Here is a 19806-nt window from a genome sequence, read left to right on the forward strand (position 1 = left end):
GGATCCCCGCCGGGAGGCCGCCTTGGCCTTCTGTTCCTCCCAGCTCCCTAAGGAAGCCCTCATCTCAACTCTGAATCTCTCAGAGCTTTTCTGCCTCCTTCCCCAGATCCCTCTTGGTTTCCAGAGCCCCTCTGTGCCAGGCTCCAAGCTGGGTGCTGGTGCTGGGCACACACTGGGCTGGAGAGCAGGGGCACAGATTCGAAAGTTCACATGACAATAGGAAGTGTGCTCCAAAAGGATTCAAGGGCCACAGGTGGTTGGTTCTTCAAGTGAGGTTTGGGGTCATGCAAGTCATGGGTGTGCAAGGAAGGAAGTGTGGGAGGAGGGACAGGGGTCAGGCAGGGCTGCCCCTGCAGGTCAGGGTGCCCCTGTGCCAGAAGCAGCCTGAGGGCCTTAGGAACCAGAAAAGCTCACTGACCCCTTCATGGATATCCAACTTTACCAAGTCCCGATCCTTTCTTGTGCCCCATTCTCCTCTCCAAGACGGCCCTGTCCTCTTCTGCTTCCTGCTCAGTCACCCTGACTGCCACAGGGTGGAGCTCCCAAGGTGGCCAAGGCTTGTGCTCTGGCTGGTGACACCCTGGAGGCAGAAGAAACTTTTCAGCCTCGGTTTCCTGATCTGTGATATAGGAAAGTCATTGTCTGCTTCCTGGCTGTGGAGAACAACAGAAAACCTAGCAGTGGGTACAGCACTTGGGGACATTCACAAAGTGTCACTCTCCTCCTTTTTGCCCCCTCCTCCCACCAAGCACACCGGAAGCCGCAGAAGTCATGCAAGATAAACAAGAGAAAGCACGCCCAGAGCGGGAGGGGTGAGAGCTTGGGAACCCGAGGCTTGCGAGAAGGGGTTAACTCACCTAGATGTGCAAAGGCTCTGTACTAGCGGGGCTTTGCCCTATCCCCTATTTTGCAAATCCCTAACCCTGGGAAGTGGGTGGGTCTGGAATTATTGCTCCTTTTTGAAATTTGGGGAAACTGAGACTCACGAAGATTGGGGACATCAATCAGAGATTGCATGGGTTGGCCTTCCTACTCAGGTCAGACTTTAGGGTAGGGTGTAAGAAGGGTCTGAAGTTGGCGGGCAGAAGGTATTGTCACCGCCGGGTGCCCCAGGAGGGGCGGGGTCCACCCGCCGGCGGGAGCGGGTCACGTGACGGCCCAGGCCGGCCACCACGTGAGTGGGTGGTGCAGCTCCCTCCGCCTGCCAGGCCTGAGAGTCACTGGTCGCCCGCCACCCTCGGGCCCTTTGCCACTCGCTTCCACTCATCCGCCCTCAGGTGGTGCAGCCGAGCCCTCAGGTCCCGGCTGCCATTGCGCGGACAGGTGAGCCGCTCCCAGACGCAGGGCCCTTCCTCCCCCGCGCCTCCAGGTGAGTGACGGGCATCCGGGTGCGGGGTCCCGGCGGGCCGATCTGCTCCGCCCGGTTCGAATCCCCTGCGGCCTCTGGGCCGCTGGGCGGCAAACTTTCCGCCCCGGGTTCCCCACGGTGGACTCTGGCTGCCTCCAGGCTTGGGAGCGGTGGTCCTCCCCTCCCCCATGGCCGAGCCCGGGGTGGGGTGGGGGACGGCGGGAGGCGGCTGGGCCGGGGAGTCGAGGGGCTTCGAGGGTGCCCGCGACCCCCACCCCCGGGCTCGAGGCTGGGCCACGGCTCTTCCGGGTTTGCGTCGTTGCCAGCAAGGTGCGGGGACCTGGAAGACGCCCAGCCCCACCTGGCTGAGGAATGGTGTGTCTGAGCTGGGGCAGGCGGGGCACCCAGGTCAGCCCGATCCTGGGGCCCCAGCCTCTGATCATCTCCCACCCCTCCCGGAGAAGGCACATGGGGGGCGCTGAACTTGGGAGGTCCTGTGACCCAGGAAGGGGCTCCATGGTGAACTGCTTTCCCCCTGCCGCTGAGTGGGGGCCACCTTTGACGCCTCTAGGCTGGAGGGAGGTCTGGGGCGTGAACTGTGCGCCCTGCACGCTAAGCAGGGCACTATCTGCAGCTCTGGAGGGGAGAGGAATGCAGGGGAAACTCCCCAAAACTTTCCTGATTTCCCTGGGTGAGGGCAGGAGGACTAAAGGGAGGGCTGGGTCCTGATGGGCACTGGGAGCTTGAGCAGCTGTTTTCCACACCCCACTTCCATAGGGCAGTAGGCCCAGGCCTGAGCTGCAGACAATGCTGCTGTGGTTCCAATTGTGTGGGGTGAAGGCAGAGCCAGGACAAAGGGGGCCTGTTTAGGCTGGGCCCCCTCCCCCAGTGGCTGCCCTGCTGTGATGGAATGAAGGGAGTCAGCCTCCTAAGGACATGAGGACCTTGGAGCACCCAGGGAGGGAGGGCGCTGTGGGTTTGGTGTTGGGTGTGCTGCTGCTGTTGGGTTGGGGGGAGGGGCCTGCCAGCCAGGTCTGCTGGGGGCAGGATTTCCTGTTAGAGAAAACACTTTGGGGTTATAGGGCGGCCACAGGGAGGGCCTTTGAGTTGCCCTGCCCTTTCTCCAAAAGGGAGGTGTCCCTGGGGCCTGAAAGGGGCAGTGTCCACAGTCTTCCAAGTGAGCTGGCGACATCCAGGAAACAGATGGGGAAGTGCAGGCTACCCACCCTTCCTTCATCTCTTCCTCTCCTTCCCTTCCTGCCTCAGTACAGTCTGGTGGGAGGGTTATTTGGGGCACTCCCCTGACCTTGTGTTTAGCTGTGGGTGGAAGGCAGATGGAGAGGGTACAGGCAGCCTGAGTCCCTGGGGGAGATAATGGTTTTGATGTGTGTCAGGCATTGAAGGACAACCCTTTGTCCCTGTCTTGTCAGATGGGCAGTGGGAGGCTCTGGAGGCCATGTTCAGGCTTTGAGCTGTCCTAGAGCTACAGACCTGCTGGGCGTACACCACAGACATGGCCCAGCCACTGTCTTTAGTCTTTGATGTCCCCGAGACGGATGGGGACGAGGAGTAAGTGCTCTGGGGCTGGGGGCTGTTGGTCTGGGAGGTGTCACCCTCTCTGAGTCCTGTAGGTGGTGGCTTGAGGCTAGATTCCCACACCTGCTCCCCCAACAGCCAGGAGCCCAGCCCATATGAGGAGAGCGAAGTACACGACTCCTTCCATCAGCTCATTCAAGAGCAGAGCCAGAGGGCAGCCGAGGAGGGGCTGGAGCTGCAGCAGGTGGCCAGAACCCTGGGGGCCCCAGGTGAGCCCAGGCCTGGAGGTTGTCATGATGTGGGCAGGACCTGGGGTTGGGTAGGGTCCAACCCCAGGTAGATATCTGGGCAATTGAATCTCCTTCCTTTATAGGCAGTGATCATCAGACTCATCTGGGGCCCGAGGGTGGCCCTGTCCACCACACAGCTACACTCCGCATCTTGGCCAGCATGCCGAGTCGCACCATCGGTGAGTGGGAGCCTCTCTGTCTTTACTCTGGCCTTGATTCCAGCCTCAGAGCTGTCCCCACTTCTTTCTGTCCTTTGTTCTTTGGTGGGACTAGCATTTGAACTCAGGGCATCACACTTGTAAAACAGGTGCTCTGCTGCTTGAGCCACACCTCCAGTCCATTTTGCTGTGGTTAGTTTGGAGATGGGGTCTTGTGAACTATTTGCCCAGGCTGACCTTGAACTGTGATCCTCCTGATCTCAGCCTCCCAAACAGTGAGGAGTATAGCCACCAGCACCTGGCTGTCTTAGGCTTTATTGGGGCGTCTATGTAACCTCAGGACCAGGCTCTTTTGGCTCCCTGCCCACCCCATTTGCTGCCCGGAGGCCCAGCATGCTGCTCTCTCTAGGTTCTAAAAATGACCCAACAGTCATCACAGAGGTAAAAATAGGCTCTTAGGAACACAGCGGACCAAGGTCTCTGATAAAGGGAGTTTCCTGGGCCCTGGCAAGGACTGACAGATGCGGAAGCCTGGTGCCAAGAACTATCACAGGGAAGTGAGGCCAGGACTGGCCCTGTCCAGTCTCACCCAGACCCCTGCCTTCCTAGGCCGTAGCCGTGGGGCCATCATCTCCCAATACTACAATCGCACCCTGCAGCTTCGGAGAAGGAGCAGCCGGCCCCTGCTGGGGAGCGTGGTACGCTCGGCCCGGCCCAGCCTCCGCCTGTATGACCTGGAGCTGGACTCTGCAGCCCTGGAGGAGGACGGTGAGTGAGCTGCTGAGCCTCAGTGGTGGACACCAGCCTGCTGGGGGGCAGGAGGAGGTCAGGCTGACTGGGGCAGGGAGGTGGGGTACATCAGGGCCAGAAAGCCCTTCTCCCACTGCCTGGCAGCTGTGAAGCCCCTTCCTAGGGACCCTTGGGGACAGGGAAGTAGGGGCTTTTCCGGCTGCAAAGGGCTTATCCATGGCAGGCAGGCACTTGGTAATGTCTGGCACATGCACCCCACAAACATCCTCCTGCACTGGGGGGTTGGGAATGCTGGGCGAGACTCTGGGCGTGTGATGGTGGTCAGTACAACTGTTTGCAGGGCTCGTGCAGCTACTGTCTGCTTTGGTGAGACAGACATGAGCCAAGTAAGTGGAGAAGTAAACGATTAAATCTCAGATGAGGGCAGCCAGGGAGGAGGCATTGCAAGGGAGCACCCTGGGAGCCAGCCTAGCATAGAGGGGTCCTGGAGAAAGAGACAAGAGCAGAGGGGACATGTGCCAGGGCCCTGGGGTGGGAGCACACCTGGCTTGTCTGAGCAGCTCAGAGCCAATATAGAGGAGGTGAAGAGCAGGGGAGAGCCTGCTCTCAGCTGATGAGTGGAGAAGCAGGGCAGGGTGGCGTGTTGCTCTGGGGTCAAGGTGAACGTTCCAGATTCTCCATCCACTTTTGGATCTAGGCCACATTTCAGCTTCCTTAGGGGCTTTTCTTACTTGTAAAATGGAGATTTAAAGTAGCGCCCACCTCTGGGCGCTACTGCCCACACTTCAGAGTACAAAGTGCAGTGATGATGGTCTGAAGAGGCAGTGCTGACTGGTCCCTGATCCCCCGTGGACAGCTGCTCTTGGCCTGCTGTCATGGTGGGTTTCAGACCTCTTGGATTGCACTCTTGACGTTGAGTCTCAGGGTGCCTTGGCCAGGCCCCCTAAGAAGTGGGGCTTGGGTGGGAGGTAGCCCAACACTTGGTTGTGAGCACCAGCCTGGCCTTGCCCCACAAGGGCTGTACGTAGCTGGGTAGTGTCAGGGAGATGGGGTTCCACTGGGCTGGAGGACGCTGGGCACCCGGTGTAAATGCAAGAGCAGCTCAAGGCTTGTAGGGCTGGAGGTGGGGGAGGAAGGGCAGCTGGAGGATGACCCGGAGAGTTGGTCCAGGCCTAGCATCGGCATGAGCCGTGTGGGCAGAGAGGAGCCATCTGGGCCTGGTGGGCCTGTTGTAGGGTGGACAGCGGCTGTGTTGGGATTGTGGCCTGTAGAGGGCCCTGGTTGTGGGCAGCATGGAGAATGCTCGGCACTGACCGAATTTCTTCCCCCTCGGTAGAGAAGCGGAGCCTCCTGGTAAAGGAGCTTCAGGGTTTGTCGGTCACCCAGCGTGACCACATGATTCGGGGGATGCCCTTGAGCCTGGCTGAGAAGCGCTGGCTGAGGTGAGTGTCTACCAGTTTGTGCGGCCATGACACCCACTTCCTCAGCTGGCCCAGATGGTTGGGGAGGAGGGTTCTGAGCCTGCGGGTGGGTGATGGAGCTGTGTCCCTTCACGGTCCAGGCACTGATGGCTGTTCCTGTCCCCAGAGAGAAGAGCTGGACCCCAAGAGGGAAAAGGAAGGGCCAGCAGGGCCGTGGGGTCTCCGGCTGCAGCCGACTCAGATACAGCTGCCTCCTGGTAGGAGCCTGTGGTGCTGAGTTGCCAGGCTGCTGTTCGCAAAGGGGCCTGGGTGGCTAGGTGGAGTGGGATGGCAATCTCTCCTGCTGCTGTTCTGTCCGGGGTGGAGTGGTCCCCTAGCCTCTGCCTCGTGCTAGGGCCATAGATGACTGGTTCTGTCATCCTCAGGGTCGTCTTATTGCTTTACCTGCAGGCCCTGCACAGCCTGGGGCTGGCTCTTCTCTCAGGCTTGTATGCCAGGTGGCCGTGGCACTATGCCCTGAAGCAGATCGGAGGTCAGTTCGGCTCCAGTGTGCTCTCCTACTTTCTGTTCCTCAAGACCCTGCTGGCCTTCAACGTGCTGCTGCTGCTGCCACTGCTGGCCTTCCTCGTGGGCGTCCAGGCCGCCTTCCCACCGACTCCACTGGGCCCTGCCCCCACCTTCACGGGGCTGGAGCTCCTCACAGGCAGGGTGAGGGACCCTGGGCCACCTTTGCTCCTGCCTTGGTCCCCTCTGCCCCTCTTGTCACAGCTTTTCTGGGAAGTCTTTGTTGTAGCTTCAGGTGGCCCTGGCCAGGCCTTCCATCCTTCTAGTTAGCTGCTTTCCCTTAGCTGTTCCTAGATGCCCCCATGGGTGGTACCCTGTGAGTGGGTCTAGGGTGGGAAGAGGGGAGCTCCTGACTTTGCCTGGCGTTCTTGCAGGGCTCCTTCACCCATACTGTCATGTACTATGGGTACTACAGTAACACCACGCTGAACCAGCCGTGTCCCCCGCCACAGGATGGAAGCCAGTGTGACCCTGGGGCTGGTGGCCTACCTTACAACATGCCCATGGCCTACCTCTTCACTGTGGGGGCGGCCTTTTTTATCACTTGCATCACCCTAGTGTACAGGTAATGACCCTGGCTTTAGCACCGTTCCCCCATCCATTGAGCCTTCCATCTATCTCTTTGTCCATCCACCTATCCACCCTTCACCCAGTCACCTGTCCATCATCTATCAATGCCTCCATCCACACATCTACACATCCATCCATTCATCTACCCACCCATCCAACCACTCACCCGTTCACCCATCCATCCATGCATTCATCCATCCACCTATCCATCCATCCATCCAGCCAGCCAGCCATCTACTTACCCACCTGTCCATGCGTCCATGCATCATCCATCCGTCCATGAGTGCTTCCACCTACCCACTATCCATCATCTGTCTATCCATCCATCCATCCATCTACTCACCCACTCACTCATCTGCCCATCTATGTATGCATCCATCCACCCACCCACGCACCCATCCACCCTGGAAGTATTTGTTGTGTTCAACTCTGGCAAGAAGGTACTGGAATGTGATGTCTGTCCTAGAGGAGCTTGCTCAGTGGACAGGCTGGGACACCCAGGGCCCTGGAGGTGTTTGCTGAGGTGTTAGGGGAGCACCGAGATGGGGAGCACTGAGAGAGGGCGAGAAGAAGCAGAGAGCATGCTTTGTGGTCACTGGGCAGGCAGTGTCAAGGCCCTGAGGTGAACCCAGCATCTTCCATGTCTTAGTGGGAGCAGTGGCTGCACTGTGGCAAATGAAGCCCTGATCTGTCTTCCTGAGGGCACACGTTGGACAAGGCTGGTCTAGAGTGGCCAGCGGTCCACAGCAGGAGGCTGGGAGCACGGAGCTGCAGGGGCAGGGAATGTGGTTGGGAGGCTTTGGGGATGTCCTATCTGTGTTTTTTCCCTTGGCTTTGGTATCCTTTGACCCTTGTTCACCTCTTACCTGTCTGTTTTTTCCCCAGCATGTCCCACTCTTTCGGGGACAGCTACCGGGTGGGCAGCACGAAGGGTGTTCACGCCCTCACTGTCTTCTGCTCCTGGGACTGCAAGGTGACCCAGAATTGGGCCTCCCGCATCCAGCAGGACAGCATCCGCACTCAGCTGAAGGTGAGCAGCGCACCTGCCTCACCTGGGCACCGAATGTCACCTTGCTGCCCAGCTCCACAAGACCCAGCCTGGCTCCTACTGGGACCAGATGGCAGTGTTGTCTGGAGGGAGGTGTTTAGCTGTGAGCTGGCCTTAGGGCATTGGGTCAGTGCACCACTCACAGCGTTCCCTGGACACGTCCCTCAGATGGCGACCTCTGTTGTCTGCTAGCAGGCGTTAGTGTATGGCCCGAGGAACACACAGGAACCAGCATTAGGGAACTGCTTTGGTGGGCTGGAGGGCCCAAGCCTGAAGGGAAAGGACCGAGGTTTATTTCCTAGGGCCCTTGCTGAGGGCTATGTCTCCCTGTCCTGAGGCCCTCAGGCTCCGCTGTACACGACCCCCCACTGTCCAGTAGTCACTGGATGACCATAGTATCCTGGGGATAAGGATTATAAGAGAGGAAACTGAGGCACCGAGCCAAGTCCTTTGCCCAAAATCATGGGGCTAGCTAGGCCTTGTGTAAATTCTCTGCGCTTCTGGGGTATTGTGCTATTGCAGCCTGGCTCATGGGACCTCCTAGGATGCAGGTGTCCTCTGTGCTACAGGGGCTTCTGGTCAGCTAGTGGCCACTCACATCCACAGGACCCAGGGCAAGGGGCAGGCTGAGTGTCAGACTTCCTGGAGGCACAGCAAGTGAGTGGGTGGGGAGAGGCTGGCCTCCAGGTGGTGCTGCGGTCTCTCTGGCCCCCCACCCCCCTGCAAGAGGAGGTGCAGCTGTGGCCCTGGCTGGGGGTTCAGCCATGGGCAGTTGCCCGGTCCCTTGTCCCTGCCTGTGTTTTGGGTATGGGTCTGCATGTGTTTGTGTCACAGTGTGCGTGATGGGGACATATTGTTGCCTGCAGGAGCTGCTGGCTGAGTGGCAGCTGTGCAGGGAACCCCGGAGTGTGTGTGGCCGGCTGCGACAGGGGCTCGTGCTGGGGCTGGTGTGGCTGCTGTGTCTGGGGATCACACTGGGCTGCACAATGGCTGTCCTCACCTTCTCGGAGGTCATGATTCAGGTGCTGGCAGGGACTGGGGAGGGAACCTGGCTGCCTCCCACTGGGTTCTCATGCTCCCTCCTTCCTCTGTCTCAAGCCCTCCCTGTTTTTCTTGCCTTTGCCTTGGCTCCCTGCCCACTTCCTGTGTGGTTTGAACTGAGCCTGGGGAGGGCTGGGTGTCTCAGGAGGAGTTACTACCTGCTAGCTCTGCCCCCTGTTCTGCCTGGGCCCCTCTCTGCAACCCCCCATCCCTGAAGGCTGCCAGAGTGCACATGGTCCCATCGAGGGGGGCACCTTCTGTGACCTAGCCCTCTCCTGCTGTCCTTGCAGAGCTCTGTGGCTGGTGGCCAGGAGGTGGGGCTGCTGGCCCTGCCCCTGGTGGTCAGCCTCCTCAACCTGGGAGCCCCCTACCTGTTCCGTGGCCTAGCTACCCTGGAGCGGCACGACTCCCCAGTGCTGGAGGTGTATGTGGCCATTTGCAGGTACGTGGCTGCATGGGGCTCCCTGAACATGTCTGCTGTCCCTGGCACCCTCCCCTCAGCCTCCATGCCTCCCATCCCATGCAGGAACCTCCTCCTCAAGGTGGCGCTCCTTGGTGTTCTTTGTTACCACTGGCTGGGCCGCAGGGTGGCCGTGCTGCAGGGCCAGTGCTGGGAGGACTTTGTGGGCCAGGAGTTGTACCGGTTCATGGTGATGGACTTCCTCTTCACGCTGCTCGACACACTGTTTGGGGAGCTGGTGTGGAGGTGAGCGGGCTCTGTCTACACTCGCCCTCTGGGCACCTGGTACCCACCTTGGCAGGGCCTATGATGGGCTGAGCCTCCCACGTCTGTGTGTCTGCATCCCACCCGTGAAAGGTCACTGGAACAAGGATGATGTGTAGGAGACAGGATGTGTTCTCTTTTTAGATTGGAAAGGAAAATGAGGTTTTATTGAGAGAAATGGGGAAGAATGAGGAGGGCGTGGGAAGCAGAATTTTCAAAGTGGTGTAGGTCCTCTGCGGGTTCTAGCATTTCATAGGAGTTTTTGTTTTTTTTTTTTGGTACTGGGGTTTGAACTCAGGGCCTCACACTTGCCAGGCAGGCGCTCTACCACTTGAGGCACACCTACCTCCCATCTTGGTGTCTTTTATTTCCTCCTTTTGTGTTTCTCTTGAGGATATATGAATTTAGTAACGATAGTTAGAGCGGTTTTGTGTGTGTGGTCCTGGAGATGGAATCCTCTGTCCTTTCTGCATAGAGGGAAAGCAGTCTACACTGAGCCACGCTCCTCACCCTTGGTTTTTGAGATGGGGTCTTGCTGTGTAGCCCAGAGCTCACCAAGTGTTGGGAAAAAGGTTTTTTTAGAGGCAGTACAACTTTTGATGTTGCTTTTGCACGTTCAGGTTGAGTCTTCACTTTGGAGAAAAGGTTGAAGGGTGTCGTCTGCCACTGTGTGTCCTGACACGGCTGGCACTTGCTCAGGGTGGTGTCAGGCCGTCCCCAGGAGGACAGGGACTCCTCTGCCTGTCCATCAGGGAATCTTCCTCTGCCCAGGCTCATCTCAGAGAAAAAGCTAAAAAGGAGGCGGAAGCCTGAGTTTGACATCGCGCGGAATGTTCTGGATCTGATTTACGGGCAGACTCTGACCTGGTAAGCGTCCCCTTGCTTCCTGCTGTCCCTTGGTCAATGCCCCTTGCCCACTCGGGGCCTTGCACTTGTCCCTCCTGGGCCACAGCTGGCCTGAGCCCTCCCTCCTGGAGCAGCAGCCTGGTCCTGGGTAGGAGTGGAGGGTGTGGGCAGCAGTTCCCACCTGGGAAGAGGGACTGACCCAGCCTCTGGTCCCTAGGCTGGGTGTCCTCTTCTCACCTGTCCTCCCAGCTGTGCAAATCCTCAGGCTGCTGCTCCTCTTCCAAGTCAAGAAGGTGACGCTCTGCTCTTGTTCCCTGGCTGGGCTGGGGTGTGGGGCAGCAGATGTGGGCTGGAAGCCCCTGGTGGGTCCCTGGGCAGGCCCTCCCCAACCTGAGCCCAGGTCCTACTACACACTGTCATGGGCAGGCTGGGCATACCCTGCTGGGTTCACAGGTCTCACAGGTCCCTTTGTGCCTTGCCAGGAACTGGGAGGTGACCTTGGCTTTCTATCTTCAGCTGGGTGGGATCAGGAACTGAGAAGCAGGGGCTTCAGTCCCCATCCTGGCTCTGGCTCCCTCTGGGACAGTGTTCTCTTGGGGTTGCATTAGTGCAGAACGGTATGGTGTCCACCTTCAGTCAGTGGAGGTGGCTATTAGGATCAGTCCTTCTGCATGGGCCTCACGTGCCTCAGTCAGGTGCTCCAGCTCTAGCTGGCCCTTTCCAATCCTGGCCTCAGACTCTGAGAGTGTGTCCTAGGTGTGTCTGGAAGCACCACTGCCTGGCTGGCCTTTCCCATTCCTCCCTCCCTCTTGGAGGCCCTAAGCCTGGGGAGGGGGTGTCTTGGGGGGGTGCAGTGGCCATGGCAGAATGCAGAGTGCAGCCTTTGTCCCCAGGCAAGCCTGATGGCCAACTGCCAGGGGCCGCGGAGACACTGGCTGGCCTCCCATATGAGCACTGTCTTCCTCACGCTGCTCTGCTTCCCGTCCTTCCTGGGTGCAGCTGTCTTCCTCTGCTACGCCATCTGGCAGTGAGTGACCATGGTCATGGTGGGCCGGGTGGGAGGCCGTCTGTTCTCTGCTCTCCCCAGAGTCAGTGTGGATGTTGCCTTGTCCAAGGCCAGCAGTGAGCAGGGGGTAGGGGGCATTTCCTTGAAGGTTCCTGGTCGCCCTCTTCCCCCAGGGTGAAGCCCTCAAGCATCTGTGGCCCCTTCCGGACCCTGGACACCATGTATGAGGCGGGCACCGTGTGGGTGCGGCACCTGGAGAGGGCCGGCTCTGGGGCCTCATGGCTGCCCTGGCTGTACCACCACCTGGTGGAGAACACTTTCTTCATCTTCCTGGTGTCGGGCCTGCTGCTGTGAGTGCAGGGGGTGGATGGGGGATGTCCCAGAGGAGGACAGCCTAGGACAGGGCCCTGTGTCCAGGGGAACCCCTGCCCCGGGCTCCTGCTCTGGGCTGTGTTCCATCCTGGCCCCGCCATCCATTGGCCAGCAGCTGATCTCCTGTCTCCTGCAGGGCTGTCATCTACCTCAACATCCAAGTGGTGAAGGGCCAGCGGAAGGTCATCTGTCTGCTCAAAGAGCAGATCCGGAATGTAAGTCCTCCGCTTCCCGCCCCCCCCACCCCAACCTCCTGCTTGGGACACTTCGGTCTGGTCACCTACTTGCTCACTACCTTTCCTTGTGCATGTCATCCACGCCGTTGGGGTTAAACAAAGATGCAGGCATATAGCAGCCTGGTTTGGTCTGCTGGACTCCAAACCAGGAGCCGGCTGGGAGCGCGGTCTGTTTTAGGGTGTGGGGCTTGTCTGTGAGGTATTGTGCTCTCGGGACCCCTGTTGGAACGTGAACCTCATTTGACAGAGCTGGAGTAAAGTTGAGAGAGGGTCAGGATTTAAAACAGTTTTCTTTGCAGTACTGGAGTTTGAACTCATGGCCTATACCTTGAGCCTCTCCACCGGCCCTCTTTAGTGATTTTTGAGATAGGGTCTTCTGAACTATTTGCCTGGGCTGGCTTGAACCACGATCCTCCTGATCTCTGCCTCCTGAGTAGCTGGGATTACAGGCTTGAGCCACTGGCGCCCAGTAAATTATTTTTTCCTGGGATTTGAACTTGGCCTCATGCTTGCTAGGCAGGCCACTCCACCACTTGAGCCACTCCACCAGCTCTTAAAACCTTTTTTATTAAGGAGACAAAGGAGCATTTTTATGAAGCAGTGATGGTTTGTCCTGAAGGAGTGTGTATTGGGAATAGTTCTGGAAGCCCAGGTGTGGCTGAGCCTCTGTTCTCCTCTTCTCCACTCCCTCTCCTTTCCCACAGGACCTTGTGTCCTGAGGAGGGCCTCATTGCCCATTGGACACAGGGACTTTTCCTAGCTGGTCACTTGGATTGGCCTTTTCTTGAGAGCCACTGACCCCCCTGACCTCCTGGTAGGCCTTGGCCTGTCCCCAGTTGTGTGCTGTAGACATGGCAGTCTGCTGAGATGGGATGGTTCCATGCCAGCACCAGCAGCCCCTGAAGGATGTGCTAGCAAGTTGCCCTGTGGCCCTGACCAGGCCCAGCACTGCCCTCAGCCTGGCCCTTATCATGGGGTCCCTTCCTCCTGTGCTGTGTACCCTGTATGCGGCCACCATGGGTGCACGCTCCCAGGGCTTAGGCTGGGCCATTTGCTCCAGGCCTCTATGGAGGTCAGGAACTGGTGTCCCAGCAAGGACAGGTGGGGACAGCAGGTGTAGCCAGCAGAGTGGTCTTAGCAGCAGTGTGGCCCAGTTGCAGGTTAGTGTGTGGCAGGAGCAAGGGCTCCTGTAGCCGATGCTGGGAGGGAAGCCCTGCTGGGCAGTTGTTTCCTGGGAAGCCAGCCATGTTGTCCCCATGGACCCAGTGTCTTGCCTATTTTGCCAGAGGTGATTTTGGTGACAGGAGGAGCTCAAAGCCTGCGTGCTGGCCAAAGGTGGTCATGTGACCATGGCTATCAAAAGTGGCTCCTGCCCATCGTGTGGGCTTCAGAGCCTTGGGGGCCAGTGGGGGTGAATGACCTGGAAGAGAATCCTGGCCTGCCTTTTGGGACTGGAACTGCTGCTGCCTGGGCAGACACGGCCCCTGCCCGACCTTTGTCTTTGGGGCTGCAGGACCCAGCTTTCCCTGGGCTGGTGGGATGGCCTAGCTCCAGCCTCCGCTCCCCCTGCCTGCTAACAACAGAGGAGGGACAGGAGTTTGCTTAGAATTTGGGGTCCCCCCCCAAGAAACATTCTCAGGGATGTGTTCAGGAGGGTGAGCCAGGTCACCAGGCTCTTGAGGAAACGGCTCTTTTGTCTGAGTGAGGACTTCCTCCTGTCTGATCCTGTGTTGATCGCTGACAAGCTTTCGCTCTTCACGTGCACCAGGTCTCATGCTGAACGCTGTGCATGCTTTTGGCATTGTTGGAAGAGTGGCCCAAAGATGTCCAGGTCACGTGCTGCAGCCTGGGCTAAGCTGCTGTGTGGCACGGGGACCAGAGTGCTGGCGAGTTGAGGCTGCTCGCCAGCTGACCTGGGGGAGGAGCTGGTGATCCAGGGGCATCACGGAAAAAGGGCGGGAGGGTCCCTGTCATGGTGGAATGTGAGAAAGACTCTAGAGATCTAAGTTTGTGGCAGTTTGCTACACAGCAGCCACAGGGCACTCACAAGCTTCACGACTGGTACTTCCATCCCTTTTTTTGGATGGCATTTATCTAAGACAGAATACATAGAGCCAGCTTGAAACTGAGTCAGACTGGTTCAGGGGCCTTACTGTGCGGCTGGTCATATTCCCCTTTTGGCCTTGGCCACTAGGAAACAGACCCACGGATATGCCCACTTTCTGGCTTTGGGTTTTTATTTTGGTTTCTCTCTGTTCTCTTTTCACTTTTTGTGATTTTGACTACTTCCAGTAAGCTGGAACAGGCTGGCTCTGGAGAGATGGAAAGATGGACAAAGTCAGTTCTCTTTCACCCTTTGTGTTCTGGCCTTTCTAGGAGGGGGAGGACAAAATCTTCTTGATCAACAAGCTTCACTCTGTGTATGAGAAGAGAGAGACCAGGTGAAGCCAAGGATGGACTGAGGCCTCTGTGAGCCATGTGGGAGGGGCCAAGCTGCCTCAAGGTGGGCTGGAGAGGGAGGAAAAAGTGGAGAAAACTGCACATGCTTGGCAAGGGCCCTCCGCCTCTCTTCATAAATCATGTGGTGCCAGCCCTACTGGGCTTTGTCCCCCAGGACCACCACCTTTTCTGTGCTACCTGTGGCAAGGATGGGCTGCGGCTGAAGTTTCTGGCAATACCCAGCAACACTCTGGGTCCTGACCATGTGATACTGGTGCCCTGTGCCTGGAAGCATCTCAGAATAAAACCCTCATTCAGCTATTCACTGAGTCCTCAGGGACACCGAGGTCAGGCACAAGACCTCAGACCTCACGGAGACCTGACAAAGCCCAGCCTCAGTTTTCTCGTGTAGGGGAGCCCCACTGCTGGTGCAAATGAGGTTAACCACACCATAGGAAGTTGCTGGTATTTGAAAGCTTGCCAGAAGTGATCCCCCTCCAGCCAATATGGCAGCCATGAGCCCCAAAGCTGTCTCCAGCTTCACCTGACCACAGACTGGGAGGCCTGTGTTCCCTGAGAAAGGCTGTCCACAGGGCATGTGGTTGCCCAGAGGCTAAGCCCTGCCCAGCCAGGCTGCAGGGATGTTGGTTTGCCAGATCCCCGCTTGCTTTCCTTTCTGGCAGGGCTGGCAGAACCCAGGGGACTGCGCCACCACCTGCCCTACTCACAGACAGGGGATGCCCAGGCGGATAGTGTGGAACTCTGCTGGCCCGCTCAACACCCCCAGCTGTCCCGATGCCACGGCTCTGCAGGCAGAGACATGGACCTGAGACCATGCTGGCCCCTTGAAGACACCATGGGACACCAGGATAGTGGACCTTCCGTTAAGCTCCACCTGAGCTGAAGATGGAGCCAGAGGGTGGGCAAGTGGGGCACTATTTATTCTGATTAAATGGGTTTTGCAAAATGAGCTTGTTTGTCAGGAGGCTGGACCCACAGTCTTGGGTACTGGGTGGTGGTTGCCCTCTCCTGGCTGACCCCCTGAAGGTGATCTGAGACACTGCCTTTCTAAACTTTTTTTTTTTTTTTTTTTTTGGTGGCACTGGGGTTTGAACTCTTACTAGGCAGGCAGTTTGCCACTAGAGCCACTCCACTAGCCTGACACTACCCTGACACTACAGATCTAAGCTGTGCCCAGGGCCCTAAGTCCACAGCTGGTGATGCTTACTTGGGCAGGAGAGGGAGGCAGATTTAGGGAAGGACTCAGAGGAGACAACGAGCAGTGGGGAAAGGGGCAGCCAGCAACCAAGCTAGGGGAGGTGAGGGCGCCTTGTGAGATGCCTGGGGTGTGGCCTGCTTCTGGCTCTCTGTGACTAGCTGTGGGAGACCCAGATCTGATGGGCTAAGTGTGACGAGTCTGTGGGGGTGCTCTGAACCAAAGAGTGGGCACAGGGAAGAAGGAACACTGATCGCTGACAGCCTCAAGTGTCCCAAATCTACAGCTACACTCAGGACCAGGAAGCCAACCTGGGGAGGAAGCCAACCTGGGGAGGAAAAGAGTCAGAGAGCAAAGCCGCCTGGCCCTATCATCCTCTAGTGGAACCAAAGCCACTGGCCATTAGCCATCCCCCATCTGGACTTGTGCTCGCTCAGTGCTGTGCCTTCCTGGGGACAGTCCCATGGGACACTTCTGTGCTCTGCAGATGTCCAGAGGTAGGTGCCATTGGCTGATGAGAGCCCTGGAGTTCACCTGGCATCCGTCTGGGTGGCACATGAGGACCTGCTATAGTCCTTGATGCTGTGTTCCTCATGGCTCCTCCGAGCTGGGTGGTGCTTAGGGGCCTTGCAAAGCAGCTGGTGTCAATCTTGAGTGGCCATTTTTGACTACATCTTGGCATGAGTGCAGGACTGACCTGGGGTCTCTAGGCCACACCCATCAGGTGCTGACCTGGAAGTCCTGGATGGACCACATAAGTAGATCACTGCTGCTCGACTCAGTATGACCACTGGTTCTGACTGAGTCATTTCTGCCTCACAGCTCCTTGAAGTCAGGACAGGCTACTCAGTCAAGAGAAAAAGCTTGCCCTGGGGTTTTGCAGAATTGCTGCATGCTGTCACTTGTGTCCAGAGGTCCTGGATGCAAACTGGAATCCAGGTGTTGCTGTGAAGGGAGGCTGCAGATGTGGCAACATGTAAAATTAGCTGACCTTAAGTAGAAGAGAGGATCTGTGATCACGCGGGTGGGTCTCATTTGATAAGCAGCCTTAAGAGCAGCGCTGAAGTTTCCTGAGAAGGAATTCCTCAGCGTGCTGCTGCCCTGCATGCTCCAGACTCACCAGCTGCACACTGGGTGGCCAGTGCTCTGTCCGTCTGTTGGCTCCATTCTCTGAATGCACAGCTAGGACATCTCTCTGTGCTTCTTCCATGGCAGCCCATGTGTGGTGCTGGGAGGGCTGCGGAGTCACTCATGCCCTGTGACCTCTTCACCTCCTGACCTCACCACGCCTAGCATGTGCTGTACCTCAGAGCTACCCCGTACCTAGCTCCTGTACCTGAGGTGTCGCGTAAATAAAGAAAAAGGCACCTGTGGTTGCTGAATAAGGTCAGCCCAAGGCTTGGAGTTTACAAACTGCTACTTCGGTGGGTGGGAGGTCATCACTGGCATTTCAGGCTGAACGTGAATCCTCTATGCACTGCTTCTTGATGTTTTGGTGGCAGGGTGCAACCATGGGATGTTCTAGGGCTCCCTGTAAGATTTGGAATGAGCTGGTACAGCCGTGCCCCGCAGTGGGACTCTACTGGGGGCCAAGGTTCAGAACTCTGGCCGTAGGTCACAACCACCATCACCTAAGCCTGCGGTGGTCCTGTCGACTTAAGAGTGTCTACAAATGAGCTGGCCTTGGAGGCCAGGTCAGGCGTGCTCCTTTTTGACGTGCACTGGCTTTCGTGGTCCATCCAAAGGTGCTACTGCCACAAAGAATGGTGAAACATCCACCATCTCTGGTAATTCTCTATTGAACACACAGACCACCCCCATGGCATCTCTCGTCTCATCCTTTCTGTCCCTGGAATTGACTTGCCTGACATCACCTCTTCTGTCCATCCCGCCGCCTCCACCAAACGCCTTGCTGCTGGCCTTTACCGTCCTGCCATGCTGTTGCCACAACAGTGAAGACACAAAAAGGGCAGCTCTGAACCCACCATTTTCTTGATTCTACACATCAGGCCTCCTTTTCACCTGTGAGTACCAGAAACCCACTTGGATCCTCCTGCCTCACCCTCAGCATCCTGAGGTCTGGGACTACAGGCGCTGACCACTGGGTCCAGCTCTCTTTTTTGTGTGGTGCTGGGAGTGGAGCCCAGGGCTTTGGACATCTAGTTCAGTGAATGAGGCTTTCACAGTTGGTGTGCATTCTGGGTCTCGGCTTATGTTCTGTTCCCCACCTGTTCCCTGCACACTCCCATGTCAACGTTGAACCTGGCCACACAGGCTGTGAAAAGTATTGCCTGCCGCTGCCTCCTCCTCCTCATCCTCCTTGAAGCCTGAGTCCTTAAGGCCTGGCTGTTCTTACGGCACTGGACTCGGCCTCTCGGGAAGAGGCACTGTTGCGACTGCACTCCAGGCAGGTACTGAACCCCTGCTAGAGGGCCGAGCAGACCCCAGGCTGCTGCTCAGAGTGCTGAGTGCCCATGGTGGTTCCTGTGCCCGAGTTCCACTCTTTCTCTGGTCCTTAGTTTTCTCTTGGATTCGGCTCCTCTGTGCCCTCAACTTCCAGCAATTCACCATCTTCTCTGTGTGATGCAGTTGTCTCTGGCTGGCAGGTGGACCTCTCCATCTGAGGTGGAACTGATGCACATGGCAGGGAGACAGTCGGTTAGGACAACAGTGGCATTTGCTCTGCTGTCCAGACACATTACAATACCGATGGAGTGGAAGTGTTGGCACAAGACACACTCAAGGTCATGCCAAGAGTCCTAGGGGTGGACCTGAGGTAAACAGACCATTTCCATTTCCAGCTGCCACCTGTAACTCTGCAGTGAAAAAGCTGAGGTCCCACTGTGCTGCCCCACAGAGGTTAGCTACTAGCTAAGATGGCTTTATAGAAAGAGATGAAAAAAACATCTAGGAGTCGCAAAAGACCTTCCTTACTCATATCCCATGTTTTTCTTTTGAGTCAGGTCTTGCTGTGCTGCCCAAGCTGGTCTCCAACTTCTAAGCTCCATCTGTCCTCTCACCTCAGCCTCCTGATCGAATGGTAGGACCATAGGTGGCTGGGTCTCTGAGCACTGACTGAGCTACATCCCCAGCTGATCGTTTTTGATGTCCACACTCGGGCCTAGGTTGTGGTGGTCCTCAGTGCATCTCTAGTAGCCCCTGGCCCAGCCCTGACAACACTGGTTCCCAAATGAACCAGGTTCAGACAGCCATGGTGGGGGCAGTGGGGCTGGGCGTGGTGGTGGTCATGGAGCTTGGAAGCTCTGTTGTGCCTTCTAGGTTACTAATAAGATTTAAATGTTAACAGCAAAGCAAATGATAAAACTACAAGCTGAGTTATGAAGATTCTGAACTTAACTAAGTCTACATTAAATTCTGAGGACATCGTAAAAAAAGAGATAGGAAATTGGCCACAGCGGGAAGACTCTCCTAATCTCAGCATATAGAGTAAAAACTGATGATGTCTGTCTTTGAAAAATGAAAAACACATTAAGTTGAATAGCCAAGAAAAAAATTGCAATTTATTAAGATTCAACAAAGCGTTGTAGTTCTGAAAGCAACTTTCGGTGTGTGTTCTTCAACGATCACATTCTATGAGGAGAGACAGTAAGAGCCACAAACTTGTTTTTATCTCAGAGTCACAGACACCTTAAATTCAAAATAAAAGGTCAAAAAAAAAAAAAAACCCAAAACAAACAACAAAACCCAAAAAACAAACAAATCAACAAAACCCCAGAACCAAAACAGATCCTTTACTTCCATCCTGAATTTTAAAACATCAGGAGTTCTTCTGTAACTCAGTGCTGAGTGGCAGCACAGCTAACTGCATGTCTGGGTGTGCATGCATGCACATCTGATCTGCATGTGCAGGATGCATCTGTCAACACAGAATGCACGCAAGGTCGGTGAGATGCAGTCACTCTGAGCTGAGGAGGGTCTGCTCAGCTGAACACACTACTACTCTTGAGAAAAAGTCTTGAACCCAGTTTGTGCATAGCTCATGATCCTCTATAAAACCAGCTTTTGTTGATCTGCAAACTTGCAGGACTCTTTTTTTTTTTTCTTTTCTTGTTTTGTTTTGATAAAACCATTAAAAAGCTAATTAAAAAAATGTAATGCACAAGTTTCCTGATCAGGCAGGCAGGGAGCACAATGTTCGGTTATTTTTAAACATACTTGAGGGTATGTTGTTCCATTGTCTTTCTTCCTTGCAAAACAATCAAAACATCAATCATTTTTAA

The 19806-nt window shown here is 56.5% G+C and overlaps 1 protein-coding gene across 6 annotated transcripts; it reads left to right on the plus strand.

Moving 5' to 3' along the window:
* Positions 1-1098: 1098 nt before the first annotated feature.
* Positions 1099-19286, plus strand: Tmc6 (transmembrane channel like 6). Of its 6 annotated transcripts, XR_002212061.2 has the most exons (21): positions 1106-1369; positions 2779-2917; positions 3023-3153; positions 3258-3353; positions 3942-4100; positions 5419-5524; positions 5670-5760; positions 5954-6211; positions 6442-6632; positions 7523-7667; positions 8552-8707; positions 9017-9168; positions 9253-9432; positions 10222-10317; positions 10514-10589; positions 11190-11323; positions 11476-11652; positions 11811-11889; positions 14287-14351; positions 15033-15268; positions 15852-19286. XR_002212061.2 is itself a non-coding variant. In XM_074045016.1 (20 exons), exons 2-20 carry the CDS (start codon positions 2862-2864, stop codon positions 15100-15102), a joined length of 2340 nt encoding a protein of 779 aa, XP_073901117.1. In that variant the 5' UTR covers positions 1099-1369; positions 2779-2861; the 3' UTR covers positions 15103-15319. The 6 variants fall into 6 exon arrangements, 5 of the variants coding, with proteins under 5 accessions (XP_073901117.1, XP_073901114.1, XP_020014422.2 ...); XM_074045016.1 differs by lacking the exon at positions 15852-19286 and having other exon boundaries at positions 1099-1369; positions 6520-6632; positions 15033-15319; XM_074045013.1 differs by lacking the exon at positions 15852-19286 and having other exon boundaries at positions 1104-1323; positions 15033-15319.
* The last annotated feature ends 520 nt before the right edge of the window (positions 19287-19806 follow it).

Source organism: Castor canadensis, chromosome 11 (assembly GCF_047511655.1).
Source record: "Castor canadensis chromosome 11, mCasCan1.hap1v2, whole genome shotgun sequence".
In the NCBI taxonomy this organism is placed as follows: domain Eukaryota; kingdom Metazoa; phylum Chordata; class Mammalia; order Rodentia; family Castoridae; genus Castor; species Castor canadensis.